The 20659-nt window shown below is 40.4% G+C and overlaps 1 protein-coding gene across 1 annotated transcript in view; it reads right to left on the bottom strand.

Moving 5' to 3' along the window:
* Positions 1-20659, bottom strand: part of SNTG2 (syntrophin gamma 2) — a 384592-nt gene that overhangs the window by 198319 nt on the left and 165614 nt on the right. The window contains exons 5-6 of the mRNA XM_030800009.1: positions 9030-9073; positions 8886-8927 (exon numbers count right to left, since the gene is read on the bottom strand). Of these exons, the coding sequence (XP_030655869.1) occupies positions 8886-8927; positions 9030-9073 (86 nt within the window). The remainder of the gene's footprint in view (positions 1-8885; positions 8928-9029; positions 9074-20659) is intronic.

The raw sequence follows: 20659 nt of genomic DNA, 5'->3' as shown, positions 1-20659 counted from the left end.
TTCTACTTCAATACTGCATTGGCTATTCTAGTCTTTCCTTCTCCATATAAACTTTAGAATCAATTTGTCAATATCCACAAAACTTTTTGCTAGAATTTTGGTTGATATCATATTGAATCTACAGATCAAGTTGGAGAGAACTGAAATCTTAACAATATTGAGTCTCCCTATTCATGAACATAGACTATCTTCTTCATTAATTTTTTCTATGATTTCTTTCATCAGAGTTTTGTAGTTCATCTCATTTAGACATTATACATACTTTGTTATATTTACAACTAAGTAATTTATTTCTTTTAGTGCTAATGTAAATGGTATTGTGCTTTTTAAATTTCAAAGTCCAGTTTTTCATTTCTGGTACCAAGCAAGGCAATTAAATTGTGTATAATAAATAACCTTGCATTCCACATCCAAGGACTTTCAGTATGATGTTGAAAAGAACTGATGAGAAGGGACATCCTTGTATTGTTCCTGATCTTGGTGGGAAATCATCTAGCTTCTCACCATTATCTATGATGTTAGCTGTGGGATTTTTTGTAGTTAATCTTTATCAAGTTAAGGAGGTCCTTCTCTACTGTTAGCTTACTGAGAGTTTATATCATAAATGGATGTTGGGTTTTGTGGAATGCTTTTCCTGCATCCATTTATAAGATCATTAGGGTTTTCTTCTTTAGTTTGTTAATGTGATGAATTACATTAATTTCCAAATGCTGAACTAGTCTTGCATAGCTGCAAAAAATCCCACTTGGTTGTGGTGTGTAATTCTTTTTATATGTTGTTGAATTCCATTTGCTAATATTTTGTTGAGGATTTTTTGCATCTATGTTGATATTGGTCTATAATTTTCTTTTCTCATAATGTCTTCATCTGGTTTTGGTATTGTGATAAATCTGGCCTCATGGAATGCACTAGGAAGTGTTACTTCTGCTTCTATTCTCTGAATGTGATTGTAGACAATTGGTATAATTTCTGCTGTAATGTTTGGTAGAACTTACCAGGGAACCCATCTGGCCTGGCACTTTCTGTTTGAGAAAGTTATTAACTATTGATTTAATTCATTTAATAGATGTAGGCCAATCTAGACTGTATTTTATTGTGTAAGTTTTGGCAGATTGTGTTTTTTAAGGAATTGGTGCATTTCATCCGGGTTATCCAATTTGTCAGCATAGAGGTGTATGTAATGTCGAATCTATAGTAATATCCTCTCTTTGATTTCTAATATTATTAACTTGTGTTCTCTCTTTGCATATGTAGCCTGGTTATTGGCTTATAAGTTTATTTATATTTTCAAAGAAACAGCTTTTTTTCCTATCTTGATTTCCTGTCTTCAGTCCCTGATTTCTTCTCTAATTTTCATCATTTACTTTCCTCTACTTACATTGGGTTTAAATTGCTTCTCTTTTTCTGGTTTCCTAAGGGGAAAGCTTAGAGCTTCGGGGAAATAAACTCCTGCTGTTGAAAAAAAATTTTTTTGACAGTTCTTCTAACATATGCTTTCAATTCTATATATTTCTCTCATCACTGCTTTCTCTGCATCCCACAAATTTTGATAAGTTGCATTATTTTTAGTTGAAAATATTTTTAAGATTTCTATTGAGATTTTTTGACCAGTGTGTTATTTAGAAGAGTACTGTTTAGTCTCCAAGCATTTTGTGACTTCCTAGCTATCAGTTATTGATCTCTAGTTTAATTCCATTTTGGTTTAAGAGTAAACACTGTACAATATCTGACGTAGTTTGGCTGTGTCCCCACCCAAATCTCATCTTGGATTGTAGCTCCCATAATTCCCATGTGCTATGGGAGGGACCTGGTGGGAGGTCATTGAATCATGGGGGCGGTTTCCTCCATACTGTTCTTGTGGTAGTGAATAAGTCTCACGAGATCTGAGTTTTATAAGGGGAAACCCCTTTTGCTTGTTTCTTGTTCTCTTTTGTCTGCCACCATGTAAGATGTGCCTTCTGCCTTCCACCATGATTCTTGACGCCTCCCCAGCCACATACAACTGTGAGTCTATTAAGCCTCTTTTTCTTTATAAATTACCTAGTCTCAGGTATGTCTTCATCAGCAATGTGAGAACAGACAAATATAATATCTGTTCTTTTAAATTTGTTAAAATGTGTTTTTATGGCCCAGAATGTGGTCTGTCTTGGTGAATTCTTCATGTGATCTTCAGAAGAATGTTATTCTGCTGTTGTTGGGTGAAGTAGTCTGTAGATGTCCATTATATGCGGTGGATTGATGATGCTGTTTAAATTTGCTACGTCCTTTCTGATTTCTGCCTGGTGGGTCTATCCATTTCTGCCTGGTGGGTCTATCCATTTCTGCCTGGTGGGTCTATCCATTTCTGCCGGGTGGGTCTATCCATTTCTGGCCAGTTGCACTCTTATGGCTGGTTGGGTTGTCCGTTGCCAACTCAGCAACCCTCCATTTCCCTTCTCAAAGTAGAAAGAGAAACCAGGTTCTGTTTATCCAGATCCTTTCCCATATGTCTCAGGGTGAGAGTTTTCTGAAAGAAACTCATTAAAGATTTGGGAGGTAAAGAGGTGATGCCAACCGTTTTTGAAGTCAGATAAGCACACCCTTGGGCAGACGGATCCATGGGGCTACCCTGCATGTCCTGAAAGCCACAGCTTCAACACTGTCGACTGTGGGAGATGTGCAAGCGTTCCAGAGTTTTCATGAGAACTGCATTAAATTTCTGTTTTTTCTCTTCTTAAGAACTGACAGTTTTATAGTTTTTGAATATAATCTTTTTTTTTTGTGGTGGGGGGTGTTGTTTGTTGTTTGAGAGAGAGTCTCGCTTTGTCACCCAGGCTGGAGTGCAGTGGCATGATCTCTGCTCACTGCAGCCTCTGCCTCCTGGGCTCAAGCAATTCTCCTGCCTCAGCCTCCCGAGTAGCTGGGATTATACGCATCCGCCACCATTTCCAGCTAACTTTTTTTTTATTTTTAGTAGAGACGGGGTTTCACCATGTTGACCAGGCTGGCCTCGAACTCCTGACCTTAAGTAATCCACCTGTCTTGGCCTCCCAAAGTTGCTGGGATTACAGGAGTGAGCTACTCATATCGGCCGAATATCATATTTTCGACAGCAGATTCTCTGCCCTTTGCATTCCAGCAATCCCAACTTGGTGAGAATCCGTTTATCCCCATCTTCAAATTGTTACAGCTGGAATTCCTGGAGCTGCTCCCATTTTCCTGACCAAATCCTAGTGGGTAGAGTTTAGTGTTGGGTAAGGGCAGAGGGCTGCTTAAAGCTGCAGTGGAGAACATGGAGAAAGACAATGACAAGGCTCAGGGACTCATATTTCCACTTTAAGCCATGAGCGGAATGCTAGAGAGCTTCAGGATTCCCCTGAAATGATTCCTTATTTCTTGTAACTACAGAGTTAAGACTTCTGAAAACTCAAGCCCACATCTGATTTTGCAGGTGGCTGAGTAATTCTATCTATCAGGCAGTGAGTCTCTCTACAGTTAGGGCATTGATGGACAAAGACTGGGAATGAGAACAGATCCCAGCATGTCTGTGTCCCTTTTGCATGTTCATATCCTATTGACTTTCCTTCCCCTTCCTCCCCTACCGGCAGTCACTGTTGCCCAAAGGTCCTAGAATTATGTTTTCTGAGGCAACAACTTAGCAGGACAATGCTGACTTTCCTTGATATGCACCTGGCCACTCCCCATATTTCTAGTCTCATAACTAGCCCCAAATCTTATTATGAAGCCTAATTTCAGAAGAGCTATCTCATGCATATCTAAAGAATTGCAATGCAATGGTCATGACAGTGGCAGAAATGAACTTTTGATTGTGCATGGGAGTATGTGTTTAGGCTTGTAGAATCCTCTGTTGGATTAGACCAAATGTATTAATATGGGTGCAATGACTAGAGATTCTGGATTGAATGACTGGACATTCTGGATTGAATGGAGATTCTGGATTGAATGACTGGAGAGTCTGGATTGAATGACTGGAGATTCTGGATTGAATGACTAGAGATTCCGGATTGAATTTAATTACTTGAGAGAGACTCTACTGGTTTCCTTGGTTAGCTGACTAAGATCAGGACTCACAGTGGCCACACTAAGTGAGGTTGAGTTGCCATGGCTTCCTTGGTGTGCGGTCCCAGAAAGAATTCAAAGGGTCATGGAAGTAGGGTGCATACTCCCATGCCTGCTCCCTTGCTGAATCTACATTCACTTCTTTGCCAAAAAATTGAAAAAACCCTAAGTGAGGAAGGCTCCAGCATCCCAGAAACTCTGCTGTGGCACTTTCCTGCTGAGCAGGCATGGTACTGGGCTATGCCACCATTGAAGGTGGCTCCTGGAATCCAAAGGGATGGTGGACCCTGGATGGGATGGCAGAGCCCAGGCAGCAGCACTGAACCTTCAGACCAGGTGGGTTGGTTCCCTTCATGGGCGGCAGGGCTGATGGTTTGACCTGCAGATCTATCTAGCCATGGCTAATTGATCATGGAGCTCTTAGGATTGAAATAGATGGGAAATACATTGCAGTTGTAATTGATTTGCATAGGTGAAAAATCTCCAGGTCAGGTGGATAGAGACTGGACTTACCACAGTAAAGAGGCCTGGGCTCTCAATCAATTTCAGGGAGAGAGTCAGTTCCCAGAACTGCAGCCCTGAATAAAGGGAAGTCCAAGTCTGTTTGAGGAAAGCCCACCAACCCTTTGTACTGCAGATCTCCCTGTTAGCCTCTGTAAAACAGAGATTCGCAACTATGAGTGGTGTACAAAGAGCTGCTGGACCCTGGCTCTGGGGTGATGCCACGTCCTTGGAGCCCCAGTGCCCGCCACGGCCCCTGTCACAATGTGGGACTAATGTGGGTCGGGGGACAGCTGCCTTTGTCTTGGACTCATCCCACACTTGTCTCAGGGCCCCAAACACACCTTGGGGCTCTTTATCTCCCCTCTGAGTACAGAGCTGAACAGATATGTATCCTACTGGTGGAACCTTCATGTTGGTGTCTGGACCCCTGGATTCAGGACCATCATGGTTGGGTGACTGGACATCCTAGAATGGCTTTTCCTTTGGAAAACGAAAAACCAAAAGCCGTGCTGTAGGAAAGACTTGAAAGATGTGGAGGAGGTAATTTTTATTACATTTCTTTCTATTGCCTCTTGGCTCAGGCAGAAAGCAAAGAAATTATTAGCAAGGGAGTGCTCTATTGTAAATATCAACAGATGGAACTCCAGTTCCAGCTATTGTCCCAGATGTGTTCTGTATCCCAGAGCAAATCAAAAATGTCCCTGATACCTGGTAAACAGCTATGAAAATGGCCAGTGATTCTTTCTCCTGCGGTTTCTAGCTGTTAGCACACATCGCCAGAAACAGCCTGCCTTCGAATGGCCATAGCATACTTTGTGTTCTGGCACCGAGGCCAGAACGTACTCCTTCTTGAGGAAAAAGGCCTTGCTTACACAGGATGTAACGTCCTGTTTCAGTATTAACCATAACACATGTCGTTAAATGGAAAACCCGGCCTAACAGGAAAGCAAGCTTCAGCTCTGTATTAGGAACCTCTTCTTCTGCTAACATGGAATGAAGCCCCCATGGTCTGCTGAGTAAACTGTCAGAGCCAATTTCTGTGAATGGGGCTTCCCGCCCTGAGCTGCTGTTCAAAACAGATGATTTGGAAGGTTCCTTTCTGCTCAGAGTGTCCACACCATTTTTCCCAACATGTCAATTTTAACAGTTAAGTTCAAAATCACCTACAGCAGGATCTGCCATGAGTTCTTCATCATAGTAAAAGCTACTCTAGGTGGCTGAAACGTGTTTTTTAAAAGGACTAATTTAAATTTAAAAAGGTAGCTCCGTGGAAGGTGTTAGTGACTTTTTTCTTTCCCCAATTAGGGCAATTTTTATCAATGGTTTTCATAGCACTTAAGAACTTAGACTGTAACTTAGACTAGAAGTAATTTTCTATGACAATATCTTACTTTAACATTTGAGACGTCTTTTTAAAATTTCCCAGTGAACTGTAGAAAAATGACATTCTGTAAAGTTTCTTGCTCTGAGATGCCCTGGGGTGATTAAAGGCGGAACACGCCAGCCTTGCTGTGGCCCGGCCAGGCTGTTGTTCTGCGCCCTGCCTGTGGGGGCGCTGGAGAGCAGCCCACCACCTCCCAGAGCTCCTCACTTGGATCAGTGGTCGCATCACAGACCAGCTACAGGGAGGAGAGGAACCGGCAGCTCCTGCTGCCCGCCCCCCAGACATCTCAATCTGTGTCTGCGCAGGGATGTCACACTGAGTGACAGCCGTCATCGATCTCCCTTTTTCTCTGAAGAGAGACATGTCTCAGAATTTGCCCAGTGAACATACGGGCAGTTTACTGGGCTGCAGCTGGCTACAGTATTATATGCCAATGTGGACGAAAATGCACAGATGTATTAAAAAGGGGAAACTATATGTTAATGCATATGCATGTATGTGTATTAAGATGTTTTAACAACTTAAAGTAGTAAAATTTTCCAAAGCAGTAGAGTGAATAAGATTCACTTTGTGGAGGTAAATCTAGTTTTTATATTACAAAGGATTCTTTGCATTCAGTAGAACTGACGTTTTTCTTTCAGAATTAATTGAAGCCAGAATTTACTCTGAAAAATGAGGACGTGAAATCATATGATTTATAAGTCTTTTAAAATGTTAGCATTTTAATGAACTTTATGCATCTGAAAAATTGAGATTATATGTCTCATTAGCATTTCTCTAATAATTTATTTTGTATCACATAAGAATGTAGACATATGATATGATCAGTTTGGTTCAAAAAGTATATTTGTATCAGTCCAATATTGTAACAGCTCCATTTATAAGATTTACATATAATTTACTAGAAATTTTTTTTTTTGAGATGGAGTCTCACTCTATTGCCCTGACTGCAGTGTAGGGAGCCATAATAGCTCATTGCAGCCTCAAACTCCTTGGCTCAGGTGATCCTCCCACCTCAGCCTCCTGAGTAGCTGGGACTACAGGTATGCGCCACCATGCCTGACTAGATTTTGTTTTAAATTTTTGTAGAGACAGGTCCTGCTATGTTGCCCAGGCTGGACTTGAACCTCTGGCCTCAAGTGATCAGGAGGATTCCTGTCTAGGCCTCCCAAAGTGCTTGGATTACAGTTGTGAGCAACTGGTGCAAAAATTTGTTGTGGCCGAGTGTGGCGGCTCACACCTGTAATCCCAGCACTTTGAGAGGCCAGGGTGGGTGGATCACCTGAGGTCAGGAGTTCAAGACCAGCCTGGCCAACATGGCAAAACCCCATCTCTACTAAAAAAAAAATACAAAAATTAACCAGGCATGGTGGTGGGCGTCTATAATCCCAGCTCCTTGGGAGGCTGAGGCAGACAGAATTGCTTGAACCCGGGAGGCGGAGGTTACAGTGAGCCGAGATCATGCCACTGCACTCCAGACTGGGTGACAGAACGAGACTCTGTCTCAAAAACAAAACAAAACAAAACAAAAAAACTGTTGCTCACAAGAATTTTACTCTCTCTGGGCTAGGATAGAAGTCATGAAGGTGTGTCTTGCCTCTCTTTCAATTGTGATGTGTTTTCCCACAATAAGCAAAAGGATAACAGCACTTCATCTACTTGAGACTTTCTGGCGTTGGAGGCCAAGACATGTGCTGATCCTTGTTGTTGTGACTCTTTCCTCCACCCAGCACAAATTAGAGGTCGATAACTACACATCTTGAATGAAGACACAGATGAATTCTGAGTGAGCATGTAGGAAGCGATTCCCTGTTTAGTTACAGACTGCTGCATGTGCCTGCCTTGGTTTCACGGAAATTTACTGCTACGCAGATGGGGTGACTTTTGGGTACTAGGGCTGTTTGCCCTTCCTTGGAACTAAAAGTTGGCTAATTGAAAAGATAAACACAAGAAGAAATGCGTGCATGCCTATTAATCTTTGTGGGACAAGTTAAATTACTAGCCTGCTTGCCTTTTGCTGCAACTCACAGAAATAAACTCCCGTGAGGGCTCTACTGGCTGCCTTGGGCCCCAGGCGTGCATCCTGTACTCGGCTCCGCTGCCTCTCCCCTTGACCCTGTGTCCCCCCAGGTCACTTATTGGCACAGGGACTGCTCTGCCAGTCATCTCACCCGCTTCACCCTCCACCTCATCTCTCAGCTGTAATACCATCTCCACCTCTCCCCCCACCCTGCAGGCACCAGACTGACCATGCGTCCCCACCACATGCTTCCTGGCATCAGCCCCATGGTGAGGCTGCACTCGGCTTCTCTCTTCCCAACAGCCAGAATGAGTACCTCAGGGATAGATGTCTGTTTCATCTGCCTAACCTGACATGACACTGGAGAAAGCTCATCTCCATGGAAGGCATCCTGCACCGAATGCATCCTGACCCCCACCATCTTATGTGATCCTCAGAGGTCTACCTGCATCCTCCACAGCACACATTCTATGCAAGCGTGCTGCTGCCAGCTAACGGGGAGCAAAGGCGTGAAGGTCCTGCAAGCTCCAGTGCCCCGGTGGTACAGGGAGACTCTGTGAAGCCCTGACACCTCCTGTGCTCAGCACGATGATAACCCTTCAGGAATCCTGGGTGAGTCACCTGCTCCCTGAGTTCCAGTGCTCTTGTGTTAAACATGGGCTTCATCAAGTGTATTTTACAGCGTTTGTGAGGATCCCTGACGGGAATGCTTGTGAAGTGCCCCAGTCAGCACACAACAGTCGACAGTGGGCAGTTTATTAAGGTCCTTTTGTAACACGATTTACTAAACCTTTTAAGCTTTCTTTCCAATTCTAAGACTGCATCTATGGATAGACTCAGTGAAATATAAATTATAGAGACAAATAATTCAAATAAAAGAATAATAAACAGAATAACTATAAAATGTAATTCACTTACCACTTGTTCATGAGTTGCATTTTCTACATGTATGCCATTAACCTAAACAGATGACAAAGTAAGAATGTTGAGAATAATAATTGATTAATACAAGTTAAAAATAAAAATGCAATCAAGTTAAGGATTAACGTGTACAATACTGACCTGGAGAACAGCATCTCCTACGAACAACATCCCTGTCTGGTCAGCTGCAGGGTGGCAAAAGTGGCAACAGTGTTAAGAGAAATCTCAGTGACATGCTTTGTTATGACAGTCATTTAAGCACAGTGCTTGCAGTAGCTGAAGTGGCCACGTGTGTGTGTGTGCATGTGTCCACGTGAGTAGATGTGTGTTTATGTGTGCAGGTGCAGATGGGTGTGAATGTATGCATGTGTATGCATGTGTGGGTGTGGGTGGCATGCATGGGTATTTGCGAGTCTGAGTGTGTGAATCTGTTATGTGCGTGCCTGTGTGTACACGTGGATGTGTGTGTGCATCTGTCCACATGAGGTGTGTGTGTGCAGGTGCAGATGGGTGTGCATGCATGGGTGTGGGTGGCATGCATGGGTATTTGCAAGTCTGAGCATGTGAATCTGTTGATGTGTGTGCCTGTGTGTACACATGGATGTGTGTGTGCATGTGTCCACAAGGGTGTGGGAAATGTCAACACATAGCATTAGGCAGCCACTTCATAAGGAAAGCTAGATTGATTTACGTGCATTAAAAGAGTTGCCTTCCAGTCACAGAAGACTTGTTTAGTGTGGAAAACAAATGTCACTTCCTCCTAATAAAGGGTTTCATTACAGAATATGGAAAGTCTGATGCACATTTTTCATTAAGTGTGCAATAAACAAGGAATTCCCACAGCCACTTAGCATTTCCCCTCATTCTCATAAGCAAACGTACAGAGATGGCTCTGATCAAAACAACTGTACCTAGAATATTAAAGGCAACAAAGAGAAAAACTTTGTATGAGAAAGTCTGACTATAATCTATGCAGCATGTTTTCACTTAACCTTTCCATTGTCAGAGAGGCAGAGAGAGCCCCATTCAATACGACTGAACAAATCTGCACAAAAGCTAAGGCTTTTCCCCCCAATTTTTGCCTTCACATAGGTTTGTTTCAATTTTAAATCTTTGTTTAAATAGTGGAAAACAAGTAATAACCTGTTCTTTGAAAGTGGGAATGCTCTTGACAAACTATATACAGATTAAATGTCAATTCTAAATATTACTTCTAGCGTTTAGCAAATATTAAATTGTGTTGAAACTATAGTTTTCATACCACTGTACGTAATGGTACCGATTCTGTACAGCAATGGTACTGATGCTAAGTGATCCAAATAAAGTTCTCATTTGCACCGAAACTGTGCATGGCAAAGCTGCTGTGGCCCATGCAGTGGTGGCAGCTCTTCTCTCCTTGCGCCATCTCCCTGTGTTCAAACTGCCTCCCTCTCTCTCTGTGTCTCTCACTGTCTCTGTGTCCCTCTGTCTCTCTCTGTCTCTCAGTTCTTCGCATGCTGTTGTTCCCCTCTCTAGCCACACGAGCGTCGGCTGCATCCTGAAAACATTTATTGATTATCTGGAATAATGGACTCTTGAGCCAGGGTCTCAGAAGCATTACAAACCTAAATTTTAAGGGAATCAAAGGCTAACAGAAGAAAGTACACATAGAATATGTGGATTCCATGTGAAATTACACATGCAGTAGTGATTATATAGATCATATCATTAATATGGATGCTATAAAAGTGCAGAAAATTGCATATGATAAAAACAAGGTCCAAGTCAGTTAATCATCATAATTCTCAATATTTAGTTTAAGAAGCACCACCTTTATTAAATACCTATCTGACGCATCAGAAACTAAGCTTCAGCTTATCTAACAGTATAGGGATAAAGCTGTTCTTATCAAAGTATTTTACCCCATGGTCTGAATGGACCTACAGAAAATAAAAATCTCTGTGCATTTAGTTGCATTGATTTTTACAAAACAAACTTTAGCTAATTATGGAAAGTAGTCTTTGTCATTGAACAAGTCCAGTGCAGGAGATAATGTTTTTGTTTTTTTGTTTCGTTTTGAGACGGAGTCTCACTCTTGTCATCCAGTCTGGAGTGCAACGGCACGACCCTGGCTCACTGCAACCTCTGCCTCCTGGGTTCAAGCAATTCTTTTGCCTCAGCCTCCCAAGTAGCTGGGATTACAGATGTGTACCACCACACCCTGCTAATTTTTTTTGTATTTTTAGTAGAGACGGGGTTTCGCCATGTTGGCCAGGCTGGTCTTGAACTCCTAACCTCAGGTGATCTGCCCGCCTCGTCCTCCCAAAGTGCTGGGATTACAGGCGTGAGCCACCATGCCTGGCCAAGGTAATGTGTTTTTAAAATGAAACCTATGGTAATTACTCACAGTAAATGACTTAATATCTTTGTTTAATGAAGGTCAATGAAGACACAACTGACTCTTCTAACCTAAAGCAGAAAGCAGCATTTTATTTTGTCAACAAGCCACATGTGTGCCTGAGATCCTACAGAACAGCAGAAAAAAATGACTGTCCAGAGCCAGGCACCAAAATGCATAACCAAATTCCCTGAAAAGAATGGTATCTAGAGTTTTCAGAACGGAGCTGCCATTTCTTGTCTGGAACTAACGCAGTGAGGTCTATTTTGCTCTAGAGTTGGTCAGAAGCCGCCTCCAGACAGCAGAAAAACTCACATAGGGCAGTGCCGAGCCCGTGGGTCAGCAGCCTCCCTGGACCCAGACTTTTCTGCAGGGCCTGGGGTTTAATGAAATGACGATGAACTGCAGCCCAGCGTCTGTCTGCGTGCCAGGCCTCCTCGCCCAGCACGCCCATGGGGAGCGCAGCAGTGCTTACCTGGAGGGAAGTCCGCCTCATTAAAACATTTCACAGACCCTGAAGAGGGTCCTGAACGGCTGAGTCAATGCATATCCTGTTTTGATTTGAGCTCTAAGCCACCCAGGAACCTCGGTCTGGGAGAAGCAGGGATCCCAGGGCTGGCCACTCCTTACTCGCCTCTGACTGGGAGAGCTCCAGGCTCTGCAGGTCCCGCAAGTTCAGAGGCCTGTGGACACTGAGGCAGTGGAGACAGTGAGGCCCTGAGGAGCTGGCATGTAATTTTTGTGTGTGCACAAATGTAATGTTATAAATTCTCAAGTAATGAAATTAAAATGCCAGCAGCAGTCTAGGTAAATAGCAAACATTGGCTTACACTTTCTGCAGTTTTTGCAGAAATTTAAAGGATCAAATTAAAATCCTTAAGAAGATGTGGAAATCCCTCCTTAACTAAAACTTCAGAGTTTGAACAGCAGAAAAACAATAATTTTAATGTGGTGAGACAATGCTTGTTGGTTTATTCCTCATTTTCTTGCCCCCACTTTCTCCCTCCTCTCAAAGGAAACAATTAGGTTCCCTCAGTCCTGGAGCCGACAATCAGGTTAAGCATTCGATGACCAGGCAAAGGGAAGTCCAGCCTTTCCTCATGCCCCACCAGAGTCCTTCAGGTAGAAAAACATGGTGTGAAATCGCTTTTTCTTTGTTCACTGGTTTCTTTGCTTTTGCTTCCTCTTTCCTCTGTTTGTGGCAATAAGCTGGGTCATTAAAACTACTGAACTGAATTTATAGTAAACCATAAGTTCATCATTTCCAGAATGCTCAAGGTTCTTAAATATACTGACTTGAAATGGCTTTAAGCTAATTTAGTTCAAGCGTTATCAAAAATTTCACGGAATTTTAAGTCATTATTGTGCTTCGGTCCTAAATGTAGCTTAAGAAACAAAGACAGTTGCCTATCAGCTTAAGGAGATTTTGGGCTGAGACAATGGGGTTTTCTAAATATACAATCATGTCATCTGCAAACAGGGACAATTTGACTTCCTCTTTTCCTAATTGAATACCCTTTACTTCCTTCTCCTGCCTGATTGCCCTGGCCAGAACTTCCAGCACTATGTTGAATAGGAGTGGTGAGAGAGGGCATCCCTGTCTTGTACCAGTTTTCAAAGGGAATGCTTCCAGTTTTTGCCCATTCAGTATGATATTGGCTGTGGGTTTGTCATAGATAGCTCTTATTATTTTGAGATATGTCCCATCAATACCTAATTTACTGAGAGTTTTTAGCATGAAGGGCTGTTGAATTTTGTCAAAGGCCTTTTCTGCATCTATTGAGATAATCATGTGGTTAGGCAACTTCAGCAAAGTCTCAGGATACAAAATCAATGTGCAAAAATCACAAGCATTCTTATACACCAATAACAGACAAACAGAGAGCCAAATCATGAGTGAACTCCCATTCACAATTGCTTCAAAGAGAATAAAATACCTAGGAATCCAACTTACAAGGGATGTGAAGGACCTCTTCAAGGGGAACTACAAACCACTGCTCAATGAAATAAAAGAGGACACAAACAAATGGAAGAACATTCCATGCTCATGGGTAGGAAGAATCAATATCGTGAAAATGGCCATACTGGCCAAGGTAATTTATAGATTCAATGCCATCCCCATCAAGCTACCAATGACTTTCTTCACAGAATTGGAAAAAAACTACTTTAAAGTTCATATGGAAACAAAAAAAGAGCCTGCATTGCCAAGTCAATCCTAAGCCAAAAGAACAAAGCTGGAGGCATCACCCTACCTGACTTCAAACTATACTACAAGGCTACAGTAACCAAAACAGCATGGTACTGGTACCAAAACAGAGATATAGACCAATGGAAAAGAATAGAAACATCACAAATCCACAACTATCTGATCTTTGACAAATCTGACAAAAACAAGCAATGGGGAAAGGATTCCCTATTTAATAAATGGTGCTGGGAAAACTGGCTAGCCATATGTAGAAAACTGAAACTGGATCCCTTCCTTACACCTTATACAAAAATTAATTCAAGATGGATTAAAGACTTAAATGTTAGACCTAAAGCCACAAAAACCCTAGAAGAAAACCTAGGCAATACCATTCAGGACATAGGCATGGGCAAGGACTTCATGTCTAAAACACCAAAAGCAATGACAACAAAAGCCAAAATTGACAAATGGGATCTAATTAAACTAAAGAGCTTCTGCACAGCAAAAGAAACTACCATCAGAGTGAACAGGCAACCTACAGAATGGGAGAAAATTTTTGCAATCTACTTATCTGACAAAGGGCTAATATCCAGAATCTACAATGAACTCAAACAAATTTACAAGAAAAAAACAAACAACCCCATCAAAAAGTGGATGAAGGATATGAACAGACACTTCTCAAAAGAAGACATTTATGCAGCCAAAAGACACATGAAAAAATGCTCATCATCACTGGCCATCAGAGAAATGCAAATCAAAACCACAATGAGATACTATCTCACACCAGTTAGAATGCCGATCATTAAAAAGTCAGGAAACAACAGGTGCTGGAGAGGATGTGGAGAAATAGGAACACTTTTACACTGTTGGTGGGACTGTAAACTAGTTCAACCATTGTGGAAGACAGTGTGGCGATTCCTCGGGGATCTAGAACTAGAAATACCATTTGACCCAGCCATCCCATTACTGTATATATACCCAAAGGACTCTAAATCATGCTGCTATAAAGACACATGCACACGTATGTTTATTGCAGCACTATTCACAATAGCAAAGACTTGGAACCAACCCAAATGTCCAACAACAATAGACTGGATTAAGAAAATGTGGCACATATACACCATGCAATACTCTGCAGCCATAAAAAAGGATGAGTTCATGTCCTTTGTAGGGACATGGATGAAGCTGGAAACCATCATTCTCAGCAAACTATCGCAAGGACAAAAAACCAAACACCGCATGTTCTCACTCATAGGTAGGAATTGAACAATGAGAACACTTGGACACAGGAAGGAGAACATCACACTCCGGGGCCTGTTGTGGGGTTGGGGGGGGGGGAGGGACAGCATTAGGAGATATACCTAATGCTAAATGACGAGTTAATGGGTGCAGCACACCAACATGGCACATGTATACATATGTAACAAACCTGCACGTTGTGCACATGTACCCTAGAACTTAAAGTATAATAAAAAAAAAAAACCTCAAAAAAAAAAGAAGAAACAAAGAGAGCAGAGAAATAGCACATGTCATGGAGTTCCATGTAGCTATTAACAGCTAAAGGTTACAAACAACATTACAAAAGTGTGAACCCTGTGAAATGTTGGCTTAAAACCAACCTTCTTAGGCAATTTTGGTTCAGTGAAAGGGAGGAGGAAGAAGACTCATTCCCAGTTATTAAATGAAAGGTAATTACAAATACTTTCCAGCTAAATCTGTGAAATGTTTTTCACCTGACGGACACTTTTAGCCTTAAAAAACTTAAAAAGTGGTAAAATGGATGATAAAATAAAATCATAAAAGTTCGATTTTAATTCAAAATTTTAATTAATGCTCCTAAATAAAATGAACTATTTGGTCAGATTAGGCAAGGTTTGTTGATTTTAGCTGAAAATGATTCTAGTTAATCCCTACAGTAATACGGCCACTGCCTCATTATACAGAGTGGAAATACAGCATAATGCATTTTAATCCATATAAATATTCAAACTCCTGCAAAATGTTATAATGAGGTAATGTTTTCTGTTTTATTATACTTGCTTTATCAAGATAAAGTAATTATAGGGTTATCTGAGGTCATGTAAAGGTAAAGGTTTCTGAAACTTTAAATTTACAGTTCAACTTATTGCTTTGTAAAACAATGTAGCAGAGACTATATTAAAATCCATATGAGAATTTGTATTTGATAGTTTAGTCAAAAGATGTTAGCCTAGGATATAGGTGAAAGTAAATGGACATATTTTCACATTGAGTGAAGAGCTCAAAAGAAAAAGGATTAGTGGCCGGGCGCGGTGGCTCACACCTATAATCCCAGCACTTTGGGAGGCTGAGGTGGGCGGATCAGGAGGTCAGGAGATGCAGACCATCCTGGCTAATACAGTGAAACCCCGTCTCTACAAAAAATACAAAAACTTAGCTGGGCGTGGTGGCGTCACCTGTAATCCCAGCTACTCGGGAGGCTGAGGCAGGAGAATCACGTGAACCCGGGAGGTGGAGGATGCATTGAGCCGAGATCACACCACTGTACTCCAGCCTGGGCGACAGAGTGAGACTCTGTCTCACAAAAAAAAAAAAAAAAAAAAAGAAAAGAAAAAAAAAGAAAAAGGATTCGCAAATGGGTTAAACAGGACCCTCATAAAGGTGTGAACTAGAAGAACGGGAGAGTTTCTGCATTTTCTCTGAAACTTTACACTGAGGGAAATGAATAGTGTGTCCCGTGTGTGCTCATTTTCAAAAGAGCTCACTTTAATGATCCGTAGATTCCAACGATATCACCAAAATACATAATCTGATAGGATGGAAGTCAAATGGATTTGCCAAAAACAACTTGAAGCTTGCACACCGCAGGCCGGGGTGTGGCTGAATCCATCCCGAGTGTGACTCTGGAACTTAAATTGCCCTTTTACATCCTGGGAAGCAAGAATAGTGCTCCAGCACCTAAATGTTTCTACCAAGAAAGAAACACCAGCCCAACACAGACACCAAGAACTGTCAGTCAAAACACATCTTCTAATTCACACTAACTTCGGCAAATTCACCCAGGAACAAATCAGACAGTGCATGTATAATCTTAACAGAGCAGCATGTCTTACAGTTGGAAACCTGCGCCAACCCCACAGAAAGCTGACTGCATCTCACCAGCAGGATGCTTTACAGCCTGAGGCTGTGTCTTGTCCGGGGCTCCCGTTCACTGTATAAATCCTATAATCATTGTTTGAATTTACATTGTATTACCTGATAAAACAAAGGTCATTCAATTTGCTTTTATTACCATTTAGTCAAAACTGTAGAAAAATTGCTATGGTATTGATGATAGGCTGCAGGATTTAGCTATCTGCGGCGAATGAAACTCTAAATTGGCAGTGCCAGTGTGAACGCTTAAGTTTTCAACAGACTTTCTTTACCTCTGCAGAGTACCCAGTGATGACCGACTCACGAAGGGCTGTGAAAAATGCTTCTCCATACAGATTTTAATCTCCAACACTGCACTCCAGCAAATGAATCAAGCTTCTTGGCAAGAAATACATGCTTTGTGACTTGGGCACAAGACTTTCTCAGGTTACTCCAAAAATATGGGCCTGGAACATTCTTTTAAATAAAGTAAAATGTTTCCAGGAGTTCTTGGGGAGGGGGAACAAATGTGGAAAGGGTGGACGAGCCATCTAGATGGAGTTCCCACCAGCCTGACTGTGATGATGTATCAAAAAGAAAACTTTGTCATTTCTTAAAATAATTTCAGCAGTGTTACAGTTCTTTTTGAATTTTTCTAGCTGGAAAATTTTTAATGCAAAAAAAGATTTTATTATGTAAAATATCATTAATCTGAAAGGAAAAATTAAAATTTATCTTCTTTATCATATATATTAGTTGGTTTTATTCAACTGAGGAAACCATATTGCTATTTTTAAACTGTGAGTTTATTCTCAGAGTTTGCTAGAAAAAATTATGCAAAAAATTATATTGTCACTTCACCAAATGGCTCCAAAGAATGTCATCCATGGATTTGGGATGTCCATGTCCGTGATAAGTGACGGCCTATTTACTCAGCAGAAGCAGTAAAGGAAGCCAGAGACTCACAGACTCAGAAACACTTTCATTGCTCATATTGTGTAAAATAAGCAAGAAGAATAAGACAGGCACATATGGCTTTTAAGTTTTTTGGCCAAGAATTTAAGATGAATGAGTTCTTTTGCCTGTAACTCTTATTATCAGGAACTGTACAACCAATAAGAAGTAGACTTGCTCCCTACAAATGCTAAGTGCATGTATAGCCTGCAAGAATTTTTATTACAACCTTGTGAACGCCACCTTCAAATATTTTATATATTAAATTACATGAAGATAACATGTTATAAAATATTAAAGAGGTATTTAGAGGCATTCTCTTGATGATAATGAGAGGCCACATTGTCCAGGCTCAATAAACTTGGCAATGATGTATTATTGACTGCAGAGTCTACTGCACAGCTCATCAGAAATCCTCCAAGCCCTACTCAACACCACGACAACCAGAAGGGGTTGAGGTTTCCAGTTTCGCTTCAAAAGGATTAAAGGTGAAATGCCATAAGTTATATGCATATTATAATTGCTAAATTTAAAACATGGAACATTAAGGACTACTTAGAATGACAAATAATACATACAAAGTTAAATTAATGCAGTCACAGACTTGACCTTCTTATTTGGCATTACAGTTTGGCTCTACGGTTTGTCTCAGATGAGACAACCATGATGAAATTATTAATTTCCAAATTTATCCAAAATTGTATATTTGTGTCTTTTTACCAGAAGAGACACATTTCCCAGGGAAGGAATTCTCAAAGAATGATGTAGCCCTTTACATAAAAGAAACGATGTACCATAATGGACACTGAGTTCAAAAGCATGTTTGCAGGACATGCAGATACAAACTTCATCTTGTCATTTATCATAAAGACTTCTGGTAAAGGCCAGTGACTTTCTAAAACAGCATCAAAGAAGGATGTTCTGCAGAGGAGCTAAATAGTGAGAACCACCTGTAGTATTCTTGGGAAATCATTTGTTAGAAGATTTAGAAAAATGAATGAACGAATAGCAAATCCTTTAGCTTATCTCAAGAACCAACTGTCTCATCTCACTTTTGGTACTTTCTGAAAATGGCCTGCATAAAATGTATATGTCATTTATTCAAGGTCGATTCCCCTGCTGTATAACATTTTTCTCTGAAGATGGAAAGGCTAGACACTTATTCCTAGGTGTATGATCTCCCCTTCAGCACTGGAAGTAGATGAGTAATCATTTCCTAATCATAAACTGAATTGTTTCCCAACAGTTTCCAAGTCGAAAATGCAGATTTCATTTTTGAAAAATCAACTGGAATATCAGAAAGTCACATTAAGAGGCTGTGAAAAGACAAACTGAGCATTCCCTGTGCACTCTCATCCTGGCTGATGGCTATCAGCCTTGGATGAAGATTTCCAGTGTCTGTTAGTCCAGTGCAGAACCTGTCCACAAGAAAACCCCAAGCAGAAGTCCCAGTTTCTAACACAGTTTTCACCCTCCACCGTATCATGGCAGTATATAAACAATATGGAAAGTTGGCACAGGAAACTCAGATTAAACTGTGAGGGTCTGAGAGAAGCAGGGAGACCAGAGCTTGTATTCATTTATCAAACACTTACTATTTCTGTACTGTGCATTTTGTGTTGATGGAGGCATCACTTAAACGAAAGAGAAATAATGAAACAGTTATGAATAAATGTGTAAAGCAGATGTTCATTATGTTGCAAAGCCTGTTGAAAGAAGAAAACTTCCATAATAACACAAAAATAAATTCAAATCCATGGAATACATTTTTCAAATTTTTATATGTATTCATATGTATAATAAAATGTATATAATTATTTTGCTTATTTTTAAAAGCAATTTTGTCTTTATACAGCCCCAAATGGTGAAATGAATAGACTCTAGGTATAATCACGATTCCATTATTCACAGTATGCAAAAATAAATAAATTACATTCCTTACAGAATGGCAAATTAAAAACCATATGATCATCTAAATAGATTCAGAAAAAAAAAGCATTTAATAAATTTAACACTTCTTCATGACAAAAACTCTCAGTAAATAGGTATAGAAGAAAAGTACTTCAAAACAATAAAGTCCACATATGACAAACCCACAGCTAACATTATGCTGAATGGAAAGGCTGAAATCTGGAACAAAACAAGGATGCCCGCACTCACCACTCTTACTCAACATAGTACTGGAAGTCCCAGCTACAGCACTCAGGCAAGAGAGAAATAAAGGACATCCAAACTGAAAAAGAGGAAGTCAAACTGTCCCTTTTTGCAGATGACATGATCTTGTATAGAAAAACCTAAAGGCTCTACCAAAAAACTCTTAGAACTGATCAATGAATTCAGTAAAGTTAGAGGATACAAAATCACCATACAGAAATCAATAGTGTTCTAAATACAAACAATGAACTTGCTGAAAAAAAATCAGTAAACCAATCCCATTTACGATAGCCACACACATACACACACACCTCTTAGAATAAATTTAACCAAGGATATGAAAGATCCCTACGAGGAAAACTATAAAACACTGATAGAAAAAATTGAAAATGACACAAAGGAATGACATAACATGTTCATGGACTGGAAAAATCAAGACTGTTAATATGACCATACTCCCCATAGTGATTTAAAAATTAAATGCAAATCCTTTCAAAATACCAATGACATTCTTCAAAGAAATAAAAAAGAAAATCGTAAAATTTGCACAGAACCATGAGACCCCAAGTAGCCAAAGCAATCCTGAGAAACAAGAATAAAGTTGGAGATATTACACTTCCTGATTTAAAATTATACTATAAAGTTATAGTAACCAAAACGACATGGTACAGGCAAAAAATAGATAGACCAATCAAACAAGACCAAGTGTCCCAGAAATTAATCCATGTATCTATAGACAACAGATTTTTTTTTTTTACAAAGGCACCAAGAATATACATTGAGAACATTTTCTCTTCAATAAATGGTGCTGGGAGAACTGGCTATTCACTTGCAGAAGAAGGAAACTGGACCCCCAACTCTCACTTTGTATAAAAAAATCAACTCAAAATGGATCAAAGATCTAAATGTAAGACCCAAAACTAAAACTACTAGATGATAAAAATAGAGGCAATGGTTCTGGACACTGGTCTGAGAAAAAATTGTATAAAC

This window comes from Nomascus leucogenys, chromosome 19 (assembly GCF_006542625.1).
Source record: "Nomascus leucogenys isolate Asia chromosome 19, Asia_NLE_v1, whole genome shotgun sequence".
In the NCBI taxonomy this organism is placed as follows: domain Eukaryota; kingdom Metazoa; phylum Chordata; class Mammalia; order Primates; family Hylobatidae; genus Nomascus; species Nomascus leucogenys.
The sequence above is the reverse complement of the archived record's forward strand: the minus strand, read 5'-3'. Positions and strand labels throughout refer to the sequence as shown.